This window comes from Crinia signifera, chromosome 19, assembly GCF_055691185.1.
Source record: "Crinia signifera chromosome 19, ASM5569118v1, whole genome shotgun sequence".
NCBI classification, from domain to species: domain Eukaryota; kingdom Metazoa; phylum Chordata; class Amphibia; order Anura; family Myobatrachidae; genus Crinia; species Crinia signifera.
In genome coordinates, this window is record NC_139226.1 from 130186431 (window position 1) to 130211546 (window position 25116).

Sequence of the window (25116 nt, forward strand, 5' to 3'; positions counted from 1 at the left end):
CGCGGGAGGGAGGCGCTCACCTGGTGGCTGTGGAGTAGCAGCAGTGCTGGGCAACATGGGAAGGCAGTGGGTGTCTGGCACTGTCTGTGGGCTCACTGGGCTGGTTCTCTGTCACATACCTCCCAACATGACCCTCTCCAGGAGGGACACAATGCTCTGTTTCTAGACTTCCCCTTAATGTATGATTGCCATCACCTGTTTTAAACAGGTTAATTTTTCAGAAAGGTGTTCAGCACAGATGAAGGCAATCACACATTAAGAGGAAAGTCCAGGAACAGAGCGTTATAGACACAGACACCCACTTTGAGTGACAGATGTAGCCAAATATATAGGAGATTATGCTTAAACAGAAGTAAAAATGGTGAGTTGCAAGTTGGCAGCATTAATAAGTTCAGCAAGGAGCGGGGTCCCCCTGTGCCGGTATCAGGGAGAAGTCCTCCACCGCTTGATGTTCAGCCTTTCGGCCTTTCTCAACCGTAAGAGTGCTTTTCTTGGCGACACTGCCTACAGCACAAGTGAGATCAGTCCAGCCTACTTCATATTCACCTCACTGTGTAACCAGTACAGTAGATGCTCTGACACCAGTCAAACCTGTGGTAAAGTTATTTCCTGTCCGTATTCTCTATTTCCTGTCCGTATTCTCTATTTCCTGTCCGTATTCCCTAATACAATATATATTTCTTATAGATTTGACCCACCTGGACAGATGTCTGCTGGAATGTCATGTGAAATGATAGTTACATTTAAACCAATGGTAAGTTCATACAGTACAGTATATGTTATATTATTAATGATTTATGAACGTCATTAAAACAGTATTTTGCCCAACATCGCACTTTTTGGGGTAGATTCAATATAGGATGGTAAAATTAAGAAACCCCACAGCCGTAGGGTTTCGCTATTCATTTATTAGATAGAAAATGTAGAAAAATACCTTCTTGCACTCCCAGAGCAAGTCTGGTTTTTCCTAAAATCGTAAAATTTAGAATTTTTAAAAAAAAAATCAGACTTGCTCTGGAAGCCCGCCCCTGTGAGAACTAATTAAGAATTTGGAAGTCGCTAATTAGCTGAATTACTCTGTAATTACTCCCATGCCAGTTCTATTTCCATTTGGATGTTGCAATGGGCAACCAATCAGAATCAACTTCTTATTTATTTAGTACTGTCTAGAAGATAATAGTATTTGATTGGTTTCCCATAGCAACATCTCATCTGGAATAGAACTCCCATCTTAGTAAATTTCCCTATAGGAGTATCCGTAAGTATGTGTGTGCATAATTGTATACTGCAGGTATTGGGAGCACGCATACATGCAGGCTTGCCTACCCTCCCGGAATTTCCGGGAGGCTCCCGAAAATCAGATCCCCCTCCCGGCCCCCAGGGAAGGTGAGCAATCCTCCCGCATTGGCCAGGCAGCCCCCGCACCCCCCTTCCTTGCAGCACAAAATTACCAGTTTTCCGTGAGTCCGCGACGAGGGGCGGGGCTAAAATGACACAAATCGCGTCATTTTATCCCCTCCCCCAATTTGCGGACCCGCGAATTACGTTGTTTGCCTGTCATGGGGGCGGGGCTTGATGACGTCTGCCTGTCCCGCCCCCCTGACATGCTGCTGTTGGGTCTCCTCTCCGGGCTTCTCCCGGAGAGGAGGAAAAAAAAGTCGGCAAGTACGCATACATGCAGTAATCCAAAATTGGGCCCGATGGTATGCAAGGTTATTAACGCCACTGAACCTAACTCCCAATTAAATTCCCCTGTTAATGTTAAAATAATAACACTAATACATTTTCAGCTAAAATATAACCCAAAATCACATAAGGGAAGCGGGCCCTGCTAGTGAGCGCTTCAAATTTAGAGGCTCGTACACTAATGCAAATACTTTTATAAGTATTAATCAGGGGCGTAACTATAGCTGTGCATGTGGGGGCGCGGGGGGCTGCGGTGCTATAGTTACCCCCCCAATCCCCCGCAGACTTACGTATCTCGCTGGTCCCGGCGGCTCCGTTCTTCTGATGAGGACCACCACAAAATGGCCACTGTTCTCTGAAACTGTCTGCTGTATGGGGGCGGCCATTTTGTGGTGGTCCTTAGCAGAAGAACGGAGCCGCCGGGACCAGTGCAGCGCGATAGTTAAGACTGCGGGGGAGGGGGTTAGCATAGGCGGCGGTGCGACGGGGCGGCCGGGGGGGGGGGGGGTGCATGACGGGGCGGCGGGGGGTGGGTATGGGCACCCCCCCCTAACGGCGGGGGGGCGCCCAAAACGTAGCTACGCCACTGGTATTAATGCTAAATTCTAATTGATGTATTACCTGAGCTTAAATAATATTTTGTCAGTAGGTTTGTGTCGCGTTCTAGACTCTGGTCAGTATTATTCTATCTTGCTGCAGCGTGCTGGCTGAGGATGATGATGATGAAGTAATGATACATTGCAAAGCCTCAGCTTCAGGCAGAATGTTCTCAGTCTTGGTTATTGTAGTGTTATCTACCAGCGCTGTGTTACTTAATGTGTCTAATGATCATTTATTAATCAGATTAATGAAGACCTTGAAGGGGAAGTGATGTTCCTGGCACAAGCCGGTTCCTTTTCTGTTCCTGTAAAATGTACAACCAAGAAGTGTGAGGTAATGTGAACGTGATTATTATTCTTCAGCTAGAAAGTGATAACAGCGCATCGTGGGCCTGATTCAGTGTGCGGTTACAGAGTTCGCAAATAGAGCCATTATCAAACACCTGGACATGCGTACCGTATACATCACGCGTGCACGAGGGCAAATAGCGACTGAAAATGCAACTGTGTAACATCCATTCGCAAGCCCCTGCCAGTGAGTCACCCTTGCGTATGGGTGGCCCAACCAACCATTCGCAAGGCGGGGTTTGGTGGACTCGCACGGCTTAAGTTGCCATACTGTTGATTATATTTTAGCCTTATTTTTGTGTTAAATCAGTGGCGTGAGTAAAACTCATCATAGTCTTTATGGCATGTTCAACTTCTGTGTCTCTGACTCTTTTTATTACATTGATTAATATCAACCCAAAATGTGACATGAGACGGCCCAGTCACTGAGGAGAAATCACTGTGCTCTTTAGGGAGAAAAAGACTGTGGGGGGGTGCACTAACATCCGGCGCCGCACTTCAACGGCATTCGCCAGGTACCGCATAGTTTATAAGGTATACGGTCGTATTATCGACTACACTTAGGTCGACAGTCATTAGGTGGACACCGCACGTGCATCCCAGTTTCAGTTTCAGGAAGGTGCCTCGGCGGCATCCTGCCCGTCTCCTCTTCAGGGAGACGGGCAGGGGTAGGGTGGCGGAGTGGCGAAGGGCACCGGGGGAGGCGGCAGGCGGTGGAGAAAGCAACGTAGCCATGGGGTGCGCGCGAGTGTCTCGTACGCGTGCGCCCCTGGCGAGAGCCGGCCGCTGGCGGGGGCTGGTGATTCTGCAAGACAGAGGCGGGTTCCAAGATGTTGAGCCCTGTCTATTCATGCACCCACAGCTGTGAAAATGGGGGTGTGACCTGTAGGGAGTGCCGTGAGTACATGCCACGCCCCCTTCCCGCTAGGCCACGCAACAGCAGCCCTAGCCGTACCTCTGCAAGGTATGCAATCTCATCACGAAACAGCATTTGTACTGCGCTTTTGCACTGTGATCAGTTTTTTAAATGAACATTGCTCATTGGGATGACGATAATAGTTTACCCCCGGAAACTTGTGGTCTCTGTATTTCCCTCACTTTTTTTGCCAAGACTGTGTTTTGGAAAAGCCCGATAGAGTGCATTTAACACAGATTTTCCTGGTCTTTCCTGTGTTACAGTAGCAAAGACAAATCTGTGTTAAATGCACCGCTGGGGCCTACCATGTGGATCCGCCACTCAGTGTATAGGTGTGATCTGTGATCAGAGAAAATATTCAGGTTTAGACCATTACATTGGGCCGATGGGATCTATAATACAGAACTTTATTTAGCTTTATTTAGTTTTGGTGAACATTACACTAATGCAGGGGTTCCCAATCTTTTTCTACTCACGGTACCCTAGAGTATCAGAATTTTTCCACGGCACCCCTAGGCCCCCAAAAATATATATCAAATTAAGTAGATTGTGTTTATATGAGCTTCTTAGGTTCAGTTATGTGGTAAAGGGCAGGATTTGGTTCTGATTGTACACATTTTATGATTGGCAGCCACCAACACTGGTTTTGTCCAGAAATAATTGATCATAAATAATTTGTATTAGTCCTGGACAACCAACCCGAGGCACCCCTGCAAGTGTCCCGAGGCACCCCAGGGAGCCTAGGCGCACAGTTTGGGAACCACTGCACTAATGTATATAAACAGCAGACAGTCAGGTTTCATTATCTAATTTCATTAATAGTAAAATATTGGTTGCTATGGGTACTTTAAGCTATTTTTACTTTATTATTAAATATGCTTTTAAAAGGAATAGAGAGATATAAAATGATATATCTACACAGCCTGTAATTCCTGTGACTCGTTCCTTCATAATCTCCTGCTATATCTACACAGCCTGTAATTCCTGTGACTCGTTCCTTCATGATCTCCTGCTATATCTACACAGCCTGTAATTCCTGTGACTCGTTCCTTCATGATCTCCTGATATCTGTGCACAGCCTGTAATTCCTGTGACTCGTTCCTTCATAATCTCCAGATATCTGTGCACAGCCTGTCATTCCTATGACTCGTTCCTTCATGATCTTCTGATATCTGTACACAGCCTGTAATTCCTGTGACTCGTTCCTTCATAATCTCCTGCTATATCTACACAGCCTGTAATTCCTGTGACTCGTTCCTTCATGATCTCCTGCTATATCTACACAGCCTGTAATTCCTGTGACTCGTTCCTTCATGATCTCCTGATATCTGTGCACAGCCTGTAATTTCTGTGACTCGTTCCTTCATGATCTCCTGATATCTGTACACAGCCTGTCATTCCTATGACTCGTTCCTTCATGATCTTCTGATATCTGTACACAGCCTGTAATTCCTGTGACTCGTTCCTTCATGATCTCCTGATATCTGTACACAGCCTGTAATTCCTGTGACTCGTTCCTTCATGATCTCCTGATATCTGTACACAGCCTGTAATTCCTGTGACTCGTTCCTTCATGATCTCCTGCTATATCTACACAGCCTGTAATTCCTGTGACTCGTTCCTTCATAATCTCCTGATATCTGTACACAGCCTGTAATTCCTGTGACTCATTCCTTCATAATCTCCTGCTATATCTACACAGCCTGTAATTCCTGTGACTCGTTCCTTCATGATCTCCTGATATCTGTACACAGCCTGTAATTCCTGTGACTCTTTCCTTCATAATCTCCTGATATCTATACACAGCCTGTAATTCTTGTGACTCTTTCCTTCATAATCTCCTGATATCTGTACACAGCCTGTAATTCCTGTGACTCTTTCCTTCATAATCTCCTGATATCTATACACAGCCTGTAATTCCTGTGACTCTTTCCTTCATAATCTCCTAATATTTGTACACAGCCTGTAATTCCTGTAACTCGTTCCTTCATAATCTCCTGATATCTGTACACAGCCTGTAATTCCTGTGACTCGTTCCTTCATAATCTCCTGATATCTGTACGCAGCCTGTAATTCCTGTGACTCGTTCCTTCATAATCTCCTGATATCTGTACGCAGCCTGTAATTCCTGTGACTCGTTCCTTCATAATCTCCTGATATCTGTACACAGCCTGTAATTCCTGTGACTCGTTCCTTCATAATCTCCTGATATCTGTACACAGCCTGTAATTCCTGTGACTCGTTCCTTCATAATCTCCTGATATCTGTACGCAGCCTGTAATTCCTGTGACTCGTTCCTTCATAATCTCCTGATTTCTGTACGCAACCTGTAATTCCCGTGACTCATTCCTTCATAATCTCCTGATATCTGTACGCAGCCTGTAATTCCTGTGACTCGTTCCTTCATAATCTCCTGATATCTGTACGCAGCATGTAATTCCTGTGACTCATTCCTTCATAATCTCCTGCTATATCTACACAGCCTGTAATTCCTGTGACTCGTTCCTTCATGATCTCCTGATATCTGTACACAGCCTGTAATTCCTGTGACTCTTTCCTTCATAATATCCTGATATCTATACACAGCCTGTAATTCCTGTGACTCTTTCCTTCATAATCTCCTGATATCTGTACACAGCCTGTAATTCCTGTGACTCTTTCCTTCATAATCTCCTGATATCTGTACGCAGCCTGTAATTCCTGTGACTCGTTCCTTCATAATCTCTTGATATCTGTACACAGCCTGTAATTCCTGTGACTCGTTCCTTCATAATCTCCTGCTATATCTACACAGCCTGTAATTCCTGTGACTCGTTCCTTCATGATCTCCTGCTATATCTACACAGCCTGTAATTCCTGTGACTCGTTCCTTCATGATCTCCTGATATCTGTGCACAGCCTGTAATTCCTGTGACTCGTTCCTTCATAATCTCCAGATATCTGTGCACAGCCTGTCATTCCTATGACTCGTTCCTTCATGATCTTCTGATATCTGTACACAGCCTGTAATTCCTGTGACTCGTTCCTTCATAATCTCCTGCTATATCTACACAGCCTGTAATTCCTGTGACTCGTTCCTTCATGATCTCCTGCTATATCTACACAGCCTGTAATTCCTGTGACTCGTTCCTTCATGATCTCCTGATATCTGTGCACAGCCTGTAATTTCTGTGACTCGTTCCTTCATGATCTCCTGATATCTGTACACAGCCTGTCATTCCTATGACTCGTTCCTTCATGATCTTCTGATATCTGTACACAGCCTGTAATTCCTGTGACTCGTTCCTTCATGATCTCCTGATATCTGTACACAGCCTGTAATTCCTGTGACTCGTTCCTTCATGATCTCCTGATATCTGTACACAGCCTGTAATTCCTGTGACTCGTTCCTTCATGATCTCCTGCTATATCTACACAGCCTGTAATTCCTGTGACTCGTTCCTTCATAATCTCCTGATATCTGTACACAGCCTGTAATTCCTGTGACTCATTCCTTCATAATCTCCTGCTATATCTACACAGCCTGTAATTCCTGTGACTCGTTCCTTCATGATCTCCTGATATCTGTACACAGCCTGTAATTCCTGTGACTCTTTCCTTCATAATCTCCTGATATCTATACACAGCCTGTAATTCTTGTGACTCTTTCCTTCATAATCTCCTGATATCTGTACACAGCCTGTAATTCCTGTGACTCTTTCCTTCATAATCTCCTGATATCTATACACAGCCTGTAATTCCTGTGACTCTTTCCTTCATAATCTCCTAATATTTGTACACAGCCTGTAATTCCTGTAACTCGTTCCTTCATAATCTCCTGATATCTGTACACAGCCTGTAATTCCTGTGACTCGTTCCTTCATAATCTCCTGATATCTGTACGCAGCCTGTAATTCCTGTGACTCGTTCCTTCATAATCTCCTGATATCTGTACGCAGCCTGTAATTCCTGTGACTCGTTCCTTCATAATCTCCTGATATCTGTACACAGCCTGTAATTCCTGTGACTCGTTCCTTCATAATCTCCTGATATCTGTACACAGCCTGTAATTCCTGTGACTCGTTCCTTCATAATCTCCTGATATCTGTACGCAGCCTGTAATTCCTGTGACTCGTTCCTTCATAATCTCCTGATTTCTGTACGCAACCTGTAATTCCCGTGACTCATTCCTTCATAATCTCCTGATATCTGTACGCAGCCTGTAATTCCTGTGACTCGTTCCTTCATAATCTCCTGATATCTGTACGCAGCATGTAATTCCTGTGACTCATTCCTTCATAATCTCCTGCTATATCTACACAGCCTGTAATTCCTGTGACTCGTTCCTTCATGATCTCCTGATATCTGTACACAGCCTGTAATTCCTGTGACTCTTTCCTTCATAATATCCTGATATCTATACACAGCCTGTAATTCCTGTGACTCTTTCCTTCATAATCTCCTGATATCTGTACACAGCCTGTAATTCCTGTGACTCTTTCCTTCATAATCTCCTGATATCTGTACGCAGCCTGTAATTCCTGTGACTCGTTCCTTCATAATCTCTTGATATCTGTACACAGCCTGTAATTCCTGTGACTCGTTCCTTCATAATCTCCTGATATCTGTACACAGCCTGTAATTCCTGTGACTCGTTCCTTCATAATCTCCTGATATCTGTACACAGCCTGTAATTCCTGTGACTCGTTCCTTCATAATCTCCTGATATCTGTACGCAGCCTGTAATTCCTGTGACTCGTTCCTTCATAATCTCCTGATATCTGTACGCAGCCTGTAATTCCTGTGACTCGTTCCTTCATAATCTCCTGATATCTGTACACAGCCTGTAATTCCTGTGACTCGTTCCTTCATAATCTCCTGATATCTGTACACAGCCTGTAATTCCTGTGACCCTTTCCTTCATAATCTCCTGATATCTATACACAGCCTGTAATTCCTGTGACTCGTTCCTTCATAATCTCCTGATATCTATACACAGCCTGTAATTCCTGTGACTCGTTCCTTCATAATCTCCTGATTTCTGTACGCAACCTGTAATTCCTGTGACTCATTCCTTCATAATCTCCTGATATCTGTACGCAGCCTGTAATTCCTGTGACTCGTTCCTTCATAATCTCCTGATATCTGTACGCAGCCTGTAATTCCTGTGACTCGTTCCTTCATAATCTCCTGATATCTGTACGCAGCATGTAATTCCTGTGACTCATTCCTTCATAATCTCCTGCTATATCTACACAGCCTGTAATTCCTGTGACTCGTTCCTTCATGATCTCCTGATATCTGTACACAGCCTGTAATTCCTGTGACTCTTTCCTTCATAATATCCTGATATCTATACACAGCCTGTAATTCCTGTGACTCTTTCCTTCATAATCTCCTGATATCTGTATGCAGCCTGTAATTCCTGTGACTCGTTCCTTCATAATCTCTTGATATCTGTACACAGCCTGTAATTCCTGTGACTCGTTCCTTCATAATCTCCTGATATCTGTACGCAGCCTGTAATTCCTGTGACTCGTTCCTTCATAATCTCCTGATATCTGTACGCAGCCTGTAATTCCTGTGACTCGTTCCTTCATAATCTCCTGATATCTGTACGCAGCCTGTAATTCCTGTGACTCGTTCCTTCATAATCTCCTGATATCTGTACGCAGCCTGTAATTCCTGTGACTCATTCCTTCATAATCTCCTGATATCTTGCTAGTATAATAATATTGTCTAATAACAATGACACTGTTTATTGAAGTTCCAAGCAATTTCTTACAGCTGACCCTTGATAACGAATACATTGACTTTGGTACACATGTTATTGGAGAGTCAGTGACCCAGGCCATCGTGCTGACAAACCGAGGAGGTCTTGGGACGCGATTTTGCATTCGTCCAATAAATCGAGCTAATACTCAGAAGACACCAGAAGAGCAAATTGTAAGTATAGCAATCCCCAGTGTAGCACTGTTCAAATTGGTGGAACAAACCAGTACAGCACTAAATAATACCCATTTCACATCGAAAATATAATCTGGGTCAGACTCGGGTTGCTAAAGTAACAACCCAGGTTAGAGGTGCGCTGTGAAAGCACCAAACCCTATAACCCGGGTCGATCAATCCGGAAATTTGACCCCTGGTTAGAAGAAGGGTTAACTTCAGGTCCCTCTCTGTATAATGGGTGACCCAGGTTTAATGTGAATGCGCCAGACCCGGATGAAAGGGGTATAAATCTCATAACAATTCATGGAAATCAAATGAATTTCTTCCCAAGGTCCCGTAAACTGTATCATAATGCATTAAGGACCTTATTCTGGTTGATTCGCAAGGCTGCAAAGAGATGGGGTGGGGGTGAAAAAGAAGGAGGATGGGTGGAGCGGGGGGTGAGGCAAGGGTAAAGTGATTGGGGGCAAGAGGGAATGAGATGATGGGGGCGAGAGGGAGTAAGGTGACGGGTTTTGGGTGGTAAGAGAAGAGGAGGCAGGTCTTTTTCTCACTAACATTGACACGTCTTCTGCTCTCTGGCTAAGCTGCAGCGTCTTTGGTTACCCACTCTGGCCGGCGGCCGCTCCTGTTCCCCGGCAGCAGACGCTGAGCTCCACTGCTCTACTGCTCCCCAGGGACGACTGACGAGATTGACCGCTTGCTCCCCAACGCCAGCTGTCGGGCTATACTGTACTCAGCGTTCTCGGCACCAACCGCCGAGCTCTACTGCTCTCTGGCTAGCCTGCAGCATCCCCGGGGACCAACTCTGGCAGCCAACCACTCCTGGTTCCTGGCGACAACTGCCAAGTTTCACTGTTTATTGGCGCCAGCTGCCGATATCTGCCCTGCTTTAACAGAGTGCGTCCCCAGGGACCCACTTCGGCAGCAGGTATTCTCCTGATCCAGTAGTTTTTGTGTCAGACAGTGGATGCAATGTGAGTGCTCCCATACTAACTATACGATATGATTAGGGATGCTAATCCTGGGGCATTTTGTCAATCCCGAAATGCTGAATCCCAGGATTCCCTACCCTAATAAAAAATGCCTGGCCGCCCCACATAATTACCAAGAGCGTCAGGGAGCAGTATGGAGCCTGGCCGGTGTGCAGCGCTTAGCTGGGAGGGCGAGCGGATGGCCAGGAGCTGGGCCGGAACAGCAATACTGGCGGTCCACCTGGGGGGCGGGTGGAACAGGTGAGATCCGAGTCGGGACAGCATATGGGTGGTGCGTCTGGGGGCGGGCGGAATGGCTGAGCGACTGTGTGGCCTACGCAGCGTGACCTGTGTCACACTTCACAGAGCCGCGAAGTCGAGGACGCATTAGATTGCGCTTTCGCAAAGCGGCTGGGAAGTTCGGAGCACGGCGGGGGGTGTTAGAAGGCTCACTAAGCAGCAAATTTTCACTGCTTAGTAAGTCTATCAGAATCAACCCCCCCCCCAAAAAAAAAAAATCAGATATAGTTGCAACTAAGGAATTATTAGTATTAGACCGCACATAGTTCATGGCCGCAGGTACCTTGGCTACACCTGAATTGTGATCACTTCTGAACATGTCCTGTATATCTGTGTTTACAGGAACAATTATTGAGACTTTTCCTTTAAGATATGTTTCGGGGGATCTTTGTGTCCGTCAGAGCATCAGGGTCAGGTCAATTGTTATATAAAATGTTGTAAGTAATTATGTTGTTGTTTTTTGAGAAAACAAATGTAATTTTATTGTACTTTATTTTATGGTACTTATATGTTAGTTGGGCGCCCACTAAGCTATTTGCTTAGTTTTCCACGTCCCCTCGCGGGGGTCGCTACACTCGCCACGCTTTGGGCTCGGTGGCTCACTGCGCTCGCCGCACTATGTAAAATCAACTCCACGCCGACGTGGATAGTGGGGGTATGAGCGTACTAACTATAGTGGGCGCCCAACTAACATATTAGTACCACTTTTATATTTTACTGTGATCGGCCTGTCCGAGCAGAGAAGGAGTCAGTAAATAGAGGGAACCTGTGGATAATGCTGTCTAAATGCTGTTGTTATCACAGGGCGGTGTCCGGTATATTGTATTGGAGAAGCAATCTCATTACTAAACCGGGAATTAAAAGGCATGTGAAAACACCATGTATTTTTTATACTTCCCAGATTTCTCCATCTGCTGTTGACTTAATATCACAAGATACAGATACTCCTGTGTCGAAAGAGTCCCCAGATGAAGGGCACACGGAAAGATCAAAGACACAACAAATAGAGCCGGTCAGTGAGGAAGTATGTCTCAGTCCGGAGGGAGCCATCAGTGACAGAGTGGAAACAATTACAGCCGCAGGTACATTTTAACGAGATGTTTTTTCAATACCCAGGGGGAATTTTACTAAGCTCGAAAAGGTGCATTCAGTACCCATTCGATCTTAATTACGGACAGGATCAGCCATCCCCCCCCCGGCACATACCTCCCTGGCTATTGTGCGCTGGATTACCGGGGCTCCCCTGAGGCTGCCCCCTGCCGACGCCAGGCCCTGCTTGGGAAGTTTGGTGCGGCTCGGGAGCCCTCGTGTGTTCGGGTGCCTGCATTTTTGTTTTGTGTGCAGTAGTAGAAGCAGATGCTTGTTTCAGTATTATTTACTTTTGGGCAATGCTGCAAACAATTTTCTTAATAACTGAAACATTTGCTTGTAGAATACGTCAGCAGCATCAGCAAGGAAACTCCTGTGGTTGTAGAAGATGAACAACTGCACAGAGACGATCATGACGACTTTACAGATTTCCAGTTGGTTGAGGTAAGAGGTATATACGGTATCAGTTCTGTGGTATACATAGAGACATCTCCTGGCATATTAGCAGGGTGGTATAAAACCCTTCCTTGTCAAAGACATACAGTAGCACTGAAAATAATGGTAGGGGTGAGCTTTTACCCTCTCCATAGAACCTTCAAATTCAGTACTCGAGAAGGATCTAGGGGTGAGATTTAATAGGATGAGATATTCAGAAAGTGAGAGATTTGGGAAGAAATCTCCAGGTTTTTTTAAAGCGGCAATCATTTACACTTCAAAATCAATCTGGTTTTGCAGTGTAAATGGTTGCCGCTTTAAAAAACCTGGAGATTTCTTACCAAATCTCTCACTTTTTGAATCTCTCATCCTATTAAATCTCACCCTTAGAGTCCAAATAGACAACAAACTGGGGTGTAGTGCTCAATGTAATATAGCAACAAAAAAGGCAAACAAAATTCCAGCATGTATTAAAGAGGGCATGGAGACTAGGGACTCAAAAATAATTATGCCTCTGTACAAATCATTGGTTAGACCGCACCTCGAATACGGAGTACAATTCTGGGCCCCACACTATAAAAAGGACATCATAGAATTAGAAAAAATCCAGAAGAGCAACTAAGCTTATTAGGGGAATGGAGAATTTAAGCTACGAGGAAAGATTAAGCAATCTGGGACTATTTACACTAGAGAAGAGACATTTAAGGGGGGACATGCTCAACATTTACAAATATATTAGGGACCAATATAAGGAACTGTCAAGCACCCTTTTTTTTGCTAGACAGGAATCTAGGACGCGAGGGCACGAGTTTAGATTAGAAGAAAAAAGATTTTGTTCATCTAGAAGAAAAAATTTCTTTACCGTCAGAGCAGTCAAACTTCGGAACTCTCTTCCTGAAGAAGTGGTGTCGGCAGACACTATAAATACGTTTAAAATAAGGTTGGTAAAATGTATTGGTTAAAAACATCCATGGGTACAAATAAGAATCGTAATCTGTCTTTAAAATATCAGAACATACTATACAACAAGGGATACTATGTAACTATGTAACCTGGGGTATAAGAACTATCATATATGCAAAGCCCCGTACACAAGAGATGAGGGGGCCGCGGGCGGCCATTATTATGTGTCCACACCGAACGATATCGGTCCCCGATTTCATTCAGTGACGCCACCGGGGCCCACTAAGCATGCAGGTTGTTTGGCTATATGCCAAATTGACCTGCATGTTCGGTAGATCTCATCATTGCTAACGATAGTGAGTGTACACACTAGATGATATTGTGAAAGATATCATTCAGAAAGCCCTTTCTCCACGATGTCTTTCACTTTATCTTCTAGTGTGTATGGGGCTTAAGTGTCAGCCATTGTGCTGGATGGGTAATATCCCTGCACTGACAGTAGAGGGCAGCATCAGTAGAATTCTCCATTCTCAGTGTAAATTATTTAGATAACATTGCCTGGATATAACCTATTATCTGGGAGTCATGTTGGGATTTGGAAATATGTTTATGTTATGCTGATATTCAAGAAAGGACTGCCTGATTCCTTACAATGAAGAAAGGTGTCGCAAGGGTGTTTGTCAGAGCTGTCTGCCAAGCTGCTGCTGGAAACAGGAGGGTCACTCCCGTATAACCAAAAAAGAAGAACACTTATTTGAAGCAGTGCTGTGGATTGGATAGATTGGATATCCTTTACACTTTATTTCTATAAAATAGACTACACAAGATATACATAAATTAAAATCAATAAACGTAGATATTACGTAATAGTGGTAAGACACTGTAGCCTTGGTCATATTTAACAGTGGGAAGTCCGTTCCTATAACTGCCCCTGCAAAAAGTTCCGTGTGAGCACAGTCAATATACCGGTATATTTCCCATCCTTGGTAATGACGAGTAGCAGCCTTGTCACAAGGATTTCTCACTTTAACTGACGGCTTGGAATTCTCAGTTGGAGTTGGGATAGTATAGTGTATATTACGTAAGCCAAGGTTCGCTTTGAGAAGAGAAAGATGGACTGTACTTGGTGTGGGTTCTCCCAGTAACGATGAATAGGTGAAACATTTTTGAGTAGTTGTAATTCCTTGGGGTTGGTCTCCAATGGATGTGAAGACAGGATGGGTGTCTGCAATACTACTATTGAGATATTGGCTACATATAAAGGATTAACAGCTCACTAATATTCTTTTCAGTTGCGGGAGCATTAACACACAAGTAATTCTTTAAATTTAAATTTTCAAAACCCCAGTATTGGAGCAGCTGCACAGCACAGGGTGATCCAGTGACATTAAAAAAGGTTGGATATGATAAACAAAAATCAAAGGTCTCAGGAATCAACTTATTGGCTTGCATTTCTTAGGGATTCCTTCACAGCAAATAATTACTGCTTTGTCTTGTTTTACGCTTACGTATGATCATACACTGTGACCAAATGTACTATAGATTACAGGTTTCTGGCTTCAGTGCCAAACTAATCGCATGTTCTCTCTCTTCTCCAGCTCAGAATTGCTGTTTCATGCTGATTTTGTTGCGTCTGATGTAATTTCTATTTTCAGGGAACAGACGGAGAGATCGGACCTTTTTCCACTTTGAAAATTCCAATTACCTTTACTCCAACATTTCCGGGAAAAACAATGGCACTGTATGAGATTGCCTTTGAGAACCAGAGTTGCAAAGCCGTAAGTAACCTCATTTATCACGTCGTTTAAAACAGCAGCAACTCTTAGAGAAATAAAACTCTCGGCAGGATTTGAGCTCTCTTGGTAATGATGGATGAGGAGCGATACATTTTTATTTAGATCACAGAGGAGCCATAAGCAGCTTTTTTCTATATTTCTTTATATATGGTTTAGTTTTTTTCTTTAGCCCTGTTGTTGTCATGTTGAGAAAAAATACAGATGGAAAACTAAAGGGGCATAGACATTTTGTGCTCTTTTCGAAGTGATCTTTCTAGATCGCTTACAAAGTAAGCACGGATCGCTTCGTGTGTATACCTTACAGCGATGGCGATGCGCAGTCCCACGTGTCACCATCGTCTACTCAGATAGACCGTGAATGCACTGTCTATCCTGCTTAAGGGGGAGATTCTCTAAGAATCTTCGCCGCCCATCGCATACTTAATTATCGCATATGTTGTAACATATGCGATAATTAAGGCAAAGGACAGCTCTTGTGTTAAGAGCTGTCCTTTGCGGTGGGAGTCGCCGGGTCCCAGCAGGTCCCGGCGGCTCCCCCCTCCCTCACACACCCGGCGCTGCTGCTGCTGCGCTGGGCTCTCCTCCTCCCTGCACCCGGAAGAGGATCAGTGCAGGGAGGAGGTCACAGGTCCGGGCAGCACTGCGCTGTGCTGCCCGGACACAGGTGAGGGGGAGATGCGGGGCGGTGGGGGGTTGGCGCAGGGCGGCGGAGGGATGCGGTAGAAGCCCATTGGCTTCTATGGGGCATCGCCAGATTTTTCTGGCGATGCCCCCCGCCACGTTAACCCGGCGGGGGATGCTTACAGCATCCCAAAATGCGGCAAAAACCCCGATAACGGGGTTTTTACCGCATTTCTTGTTTAGAGAATCTCCCCCTAAATCACTTATCGGTAAAGGAATAGCCCTGCACAGCACAAATCTCCCGGGACACTTCGCAGGTGCGTCACATGTGTGATGAGCGATCTGTGTTTAAGCACCTGGCTCAGGATGGGACTCAAGACTGTCATTATAGAGAATAACATGGCTCAGGTTACTCAATGTGGTTGCTAGCTGCTGGGTTCTAAGAAACCTCATATCGCTGCATTTATCTGTACACTTCTCACAGATGATAGGGAGGAAAAAGTACCAGTCCCCAAGGATCACCAGTATCCGTTATCAACTACAGAAGTGTATTAATCCAGAGATACAATGTAAAACATATACACATTTGGATTAGTGTGCCTTTGAAAAGGTCATTTACTTTTCAGTTCCCCAGGAAACCAGTAATTGTGTCCTCTGTAGTCCAAATTCTAATTTAAATATCTCAACCTTTTAAGAAAACAAAATTTGTATATTCCTCTTCTGCCTAGTCCTACTGGCCGATACCAAATGTATTCAGTTAATTAATTAATTAAATACATAAGAGAACAGAACTACCTCATTTGATCCAGAAATGTATATTGGAATTCATTATTTTCAGTGCTATACCTATAACCACCTCAATTAGTTTTACTTCTAGCAGGAACAAAACAAATAGAAAGTCCCAAGGCGCAATCTAAGAGTCCCTGCAGCCACAATATTGACTGGGGTATCTCCCTTGTAGAACTTGCAAAAAGAAGAATATCGATGGCGCTTGACTCCGTAGTGTGGATGTTATATTCAGTGTTGATCAGACGTGTTCGGATAAAGATATATGAAACATCGTATGAGATATCTCAGATTAATAAAAGGTTTTAAAAAATATTTTTTGTATAAAACAGTGAGGGATCTGGGTGGGTCGCGTACCAAACTCACATAAAGATAGGTCTCTCTGGTAGTATGTCTACCAGAACTGGGTCTTCAAATAATAAATCCCAATTACGTTTAAATAAACTCTCTACTGACTTATGATAACTTGTGTATTGGGTATTAAAGGCCAGACGATGATTATCAGAATTGGTTCTGATGGGTTTAGGTTTTGTCTCTAGTAAAGTTTTTCTAGTGATATTACTAGTTTCTTCCAATGCTTTACTTAATATAGCCGGTTTATAACCTTTGTTCAGAAATGTCGTTGTTTTAGTCGCTGCACTTTTTTCGAAATTGCTGTTATTCGAGCAATTTCTTTTAAGTCGTATATATTGTCCCTTCAGGACGTTAGTTAACCAGCTATTTAAATGATTGCTTGTGGGGTCTATATATGTGTGTTCGAATCCGATGGTTTCGTATAGATAGTGGTCTCCAATTTGCCATTTTCTTTATGTATTCTCAGATCAAGAAAATTCACCTCAATTTTGTTTATGTTAAAAGTTAAATGGATATTAAGTGAATTAGAATTAAGAAAATCACAAAAACTGCTTAGGAGATCTAGATCACCCCGCCAAATAAATAGGACATCGTCGATGTATTGCCACCACTGGACCAGGTTTGCACCTCAGCCATGACCCTGCCATACCATTTGATCTTCCCATCTGGCCATAAAAATATTGGCATAGCTAGGGACAAACCTGGTCCCCATGGCGGTTCCGACGTCTTGCAAGTAGAAATTCCTATCGAAATTAAAATAATTGTTACTTATATAATAATTGTTAGTTATAATAGTTTTACTTCTACCCCCTTCACATCGTAAATGCTGAGTTGTTCCCGGGATTTGGACACTGGTCTGTCCCGGAGCAACCCAGCATTTGTGAGGTTTAGCTCCCCATAGTGACCTGGCAATAAAGCCGGGTCACTGACGTCAGCCGGGGTGGGGGGAGGAGGCATCACTTGGAGCTTATGCTATCTCCAAGTGCTGCCTCCTCCATAGTTTGAACATGACCTGTGTCGCTCAACTCAGGTCTGGCCTGGGATTAACCCTTTTTTTTAACCTGGGTCAGAATGCGGCGTTTCTGGACCCAGGGAATTTAATAAGGCATTTTCACATTGCACAGTGACCCAGGTAGACCCGGCAACAACCCGATATGAAAGAACTATTAGTGCACCATCTTCTATAACTATAACCTGATATCTATGGTTTGTAATTTCTACTTTATAAAGTGCATGTATCTCCTGCAACAAGATGTCTAATTCATCATTTATGTGGACAATTCCTTGTGATTTAATAAGCTATGTTATCCTTAACGTGCACAATTACATTTCTCGTATTAAATCAGGAAATCTATTTTTAGAATTTTCATCTTTTTTGTTTCAGATTCCTATGACCGTTGCTGGGGCTGCTATCGATGTTCCTGTGTACGTTCCAAAATCTAACATTGATCTGAAGATCTGTACTTACGACCGCCTGTATCAAGACCGTATAGTAATTAAAAATAGGTATGTCAGCAATATTGTTCGTTATTTTACACTGACACTATGTAATGTATTAAAGGGTTTTTCATGGAATGGACCAGAAGTAGTTATTTTTTACTTTTGATGACTAGTGTTTCTTAATGTCTTTGTAGGATATGGCAGTACAAATCACTTTTACTGTTATTTAAAACATAAGCATTCACCAGCAATTGAAGTTCCTTACTTTGTTTTTCTCTTGTTTCTTGTAAACTCTGGCAAGTGCCTAATCTATAAGCAGCCGATCATATACAGTGTGTGTGTGTGTATGTATATATATATATATATATATATATATATATATATATATGTGTATGTATATATATATATATATATATATATATAATATAGCTTGTAGGACCGGCACTCCACGCTGTATAAATCGATAACCTTTACCGGTGCCTTCACAGCTTAGTAAAGCAGTTGTAGGAGAGGTATATGGTGCGGCACTCGGCTATGATGCAAATCACGACAGTACAGTGTCGGTTTAAATATCAACGTTTCAGTGCTCTTTATTGTCGGCACTATCATCCTGACGATAGGGCCGACAATAAAGAGCACTGAAACGTTGATATTTAAACCGACACTGTACTGTCGTGATTTGCATTATAGCCGAGTGCCGCACCATATACCTCTCCTATATATATATATATATATATATATATATATATATATATATACTCCACAAATAAGTGTCACTCAGGTTACTTCTTTAAAGATGACAGTGACTCATTGATATATCAATGATATCAGTCAGTCACTGTCATCTTTAACCTATTGAGTGGTGGGTTTTGCTGGGGCAGGACAAACCTATTAGGGCAGGTTTGTCCTGCCCAGCAAAACCCACCACAGGTCATAGGAACCTTCCCCCCGCCACCTTCCCCCCCTCACCTTCGCTCTGGCATTAGTACGCTCCCCTGCCGCCGCTGCCCCAGCCGTCTGTCAGTCATCAGACAGGTGGCAGGCTCAGGGATGTTTTGCGGCGGCTCTGGAAAACTCGGGTGTCCCGGGTCCCCCGAGCCGCCCGAACATCCCGAGCCTGCCGCCTACATCACAACAGTATGGTGATTGGCAGCTGGCGTCGGGGGGAGCCGGATACGCCAGAGCGAGGGAAACAACAGGAGGGGGGTGACGGAGGGGTGGACCCCTAAAGATAGTACGCCAGTGGTGCTCCAATGGAGGCACCACTGGCGCCCACCTACTACATAGTGGTATGCCCGGATATTTTCCAGGACAGCCCGCTGTGGCAGGCCAGCTGAGCCCGGAAAATTTCCCGGCATACCACTCAAGTGGTTAATGAAGTAATGTGTGTGCCACTTATGGAGTATTTTGAGCTGGCTGGCTATATGCTGTGGCGGTTTGTGGGCGCGTCCGTTCAAGTTATCCATTGTTTTGTGAGTGCCGGACACCTTGCTGGTGCCGGAAACCTTATATGTATATATATATATATATTGGAAAAATTAAGAACAAAATTTCTACCTTTTGAAGTGACACACCTGCCTACCCCCATAGCAGACAAGGAGGAAGATTGGTCCACTAAATTGCAAAATCAAATTATACAGTACAAAAAGATATATTTTATAAAGTAAACTTGGATTGGCGATAGTGATGCTATGGCCCCTACACACGGATCGATTTGGGGTCATTTTCTAAGTGATCTAGTCAAATCTAGTCAGATCGCTTAGAAAATGACAAAATTGCTCCGTGTGTAGGCCCCATGAGTGTGCGGTCCACAGGTATAATAACAAGTACAGATTCCATATAAATACTTATTGCTTCATAAAACATAAAGGTACAAGCAGGCTCTACCTTTGTGAGCTAACAGTCTAAAGCAGCGGTGGGGAACCTTTTTTGTGCCAAGGGCCGTTTGTATGGGGAAAAAAATCCTTCAGGGGCCATGTGTAAAAATTTCTCTTACAAATTGTCCTGCTGCAGCCGTCCCACGCTCCTGCTGCTGCCGCTGAATAAGACTGACAGTCTCCGGCTGCTGCTGATTAAGAGGAATCTCGCGAGAACTACCGACCTCTCGCGAGAATTTCCCTGTACTTGACTCCCGGCAAAGCCGCTGGGCGGGTGGGAGGACCACTGAGACTGGCTACTGGTGCCGCATACGGCCCCCGGGTCTGAAGTTCCCCACCCCTGGTCTAAAGGAATGCTTGAGGGGAAACTGGTTGATGCAGTGGGACAATGCAGAAGTAGCAGTGTTGCAGAAGTCTTGAAGATGGAAATAAGAACTAAATAGAGAGGACAAATATAGGGCCTCATTCAGACCTGTTGGCTAGGCTGCGTACATTCGCTGTCTAGCGAGCAGGTAAATGCCGTCCCGCCGAAGGCCCCCCCCCCCCCAATGAGCGAATCAGATGACCGCTATCTGGGTAGTTGTAAAGGGATTTATAAATAATAGTAGGTACGTTGATTGTATAGCAGTGAAAAGAACTGTAATTGTTGGTTCTGCATTCTGCTGGATTGAGGAGGGGAGAGGCGTAGAGGAGAAGAACCGCAAGGCAGAAGGCTGCAACAGTTTGAGCTTCTGGAAGAGTAATTAATGACTGAGGGAGCATGATTGGGGAACAGGGAAGAGTGGTATGCTGTCATACGATGAGGGTAGTCATTACATTGTAAGGGGGAACTTTGTTGAGCTCAGATTTTGTCTTATTTAGTTTGAGATAGAGGTTAGAAGGAGATAATTCAGTCATCTGCATAGATGTGGTAGTAGACGTCAAAGGACTGGATGCATAAACCAAGATGAATGGCTACAGAGCGAGAGAGAGGCAAAAGTCCAAGAACAGAGTTTTAGGAGACTGCGGTAGAGAATTAGTAGGTGAGTAGTCAATGAGGAAGGAGGCACATCTCTGTGGTAGAGGACATTGCTGTGAAGGACAAGGGTGCGGTTAGCATTGAAGGGATAAGAGGGTGATCAATAGTGTTAGAACATCAGAAGGTTCATCGAACATAAGAATTGAGAACTTTTGACTTTGTTAACAGTAGTTCACTGGTAACTGTAGTGAGGACAGTTTCACTGAAGTAAAGAAGGTGGAATGTAGACTGCAGAGGGTAGGATAGAGAAATGGTGGTGCTGTAGGAACAAGAAATGGTTTCATGACACAAGGTACAGTAAGATGAGAGCATGTGTAAAGGTGTAGGGAAAGACAGTGATTGAGAAACATCCGTTATAGACAAGCGTAACGGGAAAGGGAGAGGAGCAGTTGGGATAAGGGGATTGATTGAGGGAGAGGGAGAGGTAGACAGAAGTAATTGAGGCTGGCCATGTGAGTAGAGGAGTGGGTGGGTGGTGAGAAGTGGGTCCAATTAGAGGACGTCCCATATGGTGTCACTTTTGCCTTTTAAAGTACAATTATTGGGAAGTTAGGGAAGAGGGGACAGATGTTGGGGGAGTGCAGAGGAGCAAGCTGACTGTAATAAGAGGTAGCAGATTACTGGATGGAAGTATATTTATTTGGCAAGAGAGAGGGAGTTTAGTAGGGTGATGGGTTAAATCTAAAGTGTGTGAGTGGATTTCATCCATTGTCGGTCATCAGAGATGGGGCTCTTTTGGAGTCCGTACCACGTAATTTCTGCCTCCGCTGTGTGTCTTTCAGATAGGCAACAACTAGTGTAGAGTTTTCTGAGTGTAATTCATGTATTGGAAATGTTTCTCACATCTTACTGAATTCAGCGGTATAACTTCATGACTTACCCTCAGCACTGAGACTTACTGACATCCTTTGTTTGATGCAGAGCAAAAACTGCTCTTCGGTTAAAATTTGAGGTCTGCAAAGAACTGAGGAACCACATGGAACTGCTACCGAAGACTGGTTTCATTCAGGCTCAGTCTTCCTTCAGCGTTCAGCTCAAGTTCTTACCCAGGTGAGTGCTCACTTAGATTTAATAACGCACTGCAAAACATTTACTGATTTCATTTATGGCAGTTTTGGTCGTTGATTTAGTGTTTTGGTTTTGATTTCGATCCATTTATATTGCATTTAATAACTGTTGAAATTTTAAATGGTGTCTTTTCAATGCGGGCATTGTTAACCTGTCAATAGTTTAAGGATGATGACGTGGTGCCTGTCTGTAGTTTGACCAGATCAATAGGGGTTAGGAGGCTGCTGCTGCAGTAACAAGGCATTTAAATCACAGGGACAGAACACTAACTGATTAAGGCAGACAGGTAATTCGCACACCACTTTATATAATGTGTGTGTTTTTATGATGTGTGATTTACGGTTCAAATATGTGCCATAAGGAACAGCTGTCTCCAATGTGCCATTTATTAGAGGCAGTGTTGAGATAAAAATAATGTATAGGGGGACGGAGCTAGGCCCCAGTTTTTCAGCAGGGGAAGTTTAGGTGTGTGTTTTACACTGGAAACGGCCTTAGGTATCACCACAATGTCACTGTGAAAACATAGTTTTCAGTGGAGATAGTATGTAACCAGCTCTGAACAGCTTAGCTGGAACTTGCTTGTGGTCTCTACGGTCATCTTCAGATGGCGTTAGCCCACTTTCTTCTGGGGTGCGGATTATTAGCTAGACAGTGTTTTCATAGACAGTCAATAGGTTTTACTTTAACATGCAATTGGTCAACAGGTGAACAGGGTCGAACAGTTCCTCATTATCAGCACAATGAGGGCCTGGAGAATGCTGAAACGTGGGAACTGTAACCCTAAAAATGTGACCAATGTCCTTAAGCCTGTGCTTTTCTTCTATATTATTCACAATGTCACTGTTTCTTTCTCAATGGCCTTCAGCCCCTAGAGCAGTGGGCACCGGGTGATTATTGTCCAATAACTGCACGTTCCTATTACCTGTGTAGCCAGGGACCCTGCTCGTGGTCAGGGGGTATTGTATAATCCTAATAGCATCCCTGTTACCACATAAAGGTAGAGGCAGGTTAAGAACTCATAGTCAGAAGACGAGTCTTTCACTTTTATTCCCCTTATATTATAAGCGTGCAGGTGTTCTCTGATAGATTATGATAGATGGCAGCGGGTGGGGTGCTATAATTAAGCATATATACGTTTTTGCCTACTGCACCAATGGTTAGGGGACACCTAAAATGTTGAATGAGTGAAATAGTGTCACACATCTAATATATTTGATGCCCCAACATGGAGGGGCAGACTGAATGGAATGGGAAGAAAGGAGCCAGCAGCTTCTTACATGTGAGGCTGCTTGCTGCAGCGCCTCTAGGTCAGTGTTACATTGGGAGTATGGTGCTTTGTAACTATGTCATAGCTAAGCACAGGGCCGGTGCAAGGCACTGGAGCGCCCCAGGCGAGGGGGGCGGTGATGGTGGGGTACCTGTGTAAAAAACTTGCGGCGCCGGTGTCCCTGCAGTGCTGGAGCGGGCAGGGGTGTCCGTTCCGCGGGGGTACCTGCGGCGCTGTCATTGTGTATAATGCTGCCGGCGGGGTCCCTGCAGTGAATAGAAAATAACTAGCGATTCCCGCGCCGCCGTGCGCATAGCGCTAGTTATTTTCTATTCACTGCAGGGACCCCGCCGGCCGCCGCCAGGTTTGTACACAATGACAGCGCCGCAGGTACCCCCGCGGCAGGGACACCCCTGCCCGCTCCAGCACTGCAGGGACGCCGGCGCCGCAAGTTTTTTACACAGTTCGCTAACCCTCCATGCTGGGGGTGAGGGGCGAACTGACGCCCTCCAGGTGCCGGCGCCCTAGGCAAATGCCTAGAGCTGCCTAGTGGTGGCGCCGGCCCTGGCTAAGCACCCCGCATCCAGTCCTAGGAGGAAAGACTGCTGCCGTAACTATCCATCTGTAAAGTTAAGCTGTGTAGGAGCAATGAGGAGAAGGGTTTGCTACAGGTGTAGTGGATCAGTTACCACTATACCGGGGTATCAAATTTGCCACACCAGGGGTCTCAAAAAGGCCGCAAAGAGCTCCAGGGGTGATGAAGACTGTGCACTGCAGAGATGCCTGTGATAATTGGGTCTGGTCCTTTGGTATGTAAGTACACCCACTTTGTCAACGTATACCATTTTTATATGTTTATTAGACCAAAAAACCACCAAACCACATCCAGTAGCATGAAACTAGAGTAAGTACTCGCTCACCATCCCTCCTACCTTAGTGACTTCACATTATCCCAACACAACTATGAAAATAATGCCCCCTACAGGGTCTGAGGGGCCCCTGCTTTTAGATTTTATCATACTTACCCACTTTTTAAAACTCCTCTCCAGGAGAAGCCCGGAGAGGAGTGAAAGGGGGGTGGGAAGAGGCTACGTTGTGGGGGCGGGGCGAGGCTGATGTCACTAAGCCCTGCCCCCATGACCGGCAGCAGCATCAATTTGCAGGTCCGTGGATGGTGGCCTGGATGGGCTAAAATGACGTGAAATGACGCGAATCGCGTCATTTTAGCCCCGCCTGCGGACCCTCGAAATTCGGAGCTTTAAACCGCGGAGAAGGGGGGGAGCTGGGGCTGTAGGGAAAATGCGGGAGACTTGCCCACCTTACCAGGGGGCCGGGAGGGGGACCCGATTTGCGGGACCCTCCTGGCCATTCTGGGAGGGCAGGCAAGTCTGCATTTTAGTAAAAAAATATTTTTTAGTTCATCAGTTTTATAATATGTAGTTCTCAGAATACATTTTTTTCACCAGGAATGGCTTTATCGCAGAACATGTACAATTCCCCAGTCAGCCACTTGAGAAACACTGTCCAGTATCATCTAGATTTATGTGACACGACTTATTTGATATACCCTGAAACTTACTTCTGCTTGCACGTTGCACAGTTGTCTATTTACATGATCTATGTCCTCGTGGTTTCCTTACTGTGCCGTTCTTAATGCCAATTTACAAGGAGAATGTATTGTTACAGTATTCAGGCACGTAAGGGACCCGTG

The 25116-nt window shown here is 44.6% G+C and overlaps 1 protein-coding gene across 3 annotated transcripts in view; it reads left to right on the plus strand.

Annotated features, from left to right (window-relative positions):
• CFAP74 (cilia and flagella associated protein 74) overlaps window positions 1–25116 on the plus strand; it is a 179657-nt gene that overhangs the window by 77619 nt on the left and 76922 nt on the right. For all 3 annotated transcript variants that reach the window (XM_083163344.1, XM_083163345.1, XM_083163346.1), the window contains exons 15-22: window positions 688–754; window positions 2530–2619; window positions 9316–9474; window positions 11653–11833; window positions 12184–12284; window positions 14834–14956; window positions 18120–18241; window positions 21992–22120. In XM_083163344.1, coding sequence (XP_083019470.1) covers window positions 688–754; window positions 2530–2619; window positions 9316–9474; window positions 11653–11833; window positions 12184–12284; window positions 14834–14956; window positions 18120–18241; window positions 21992–22120 — 972 coding nt within the window. The remainder of the gene's footprint in view (window positions 1–687; window positions 755–2529; window positions 2620–9315; window positions 9475–11652; window positions 11834–12183; window positions 12285–14833; window positions 14957–18119; window positions 18242–21991; window positions 22121–25116) is intronic.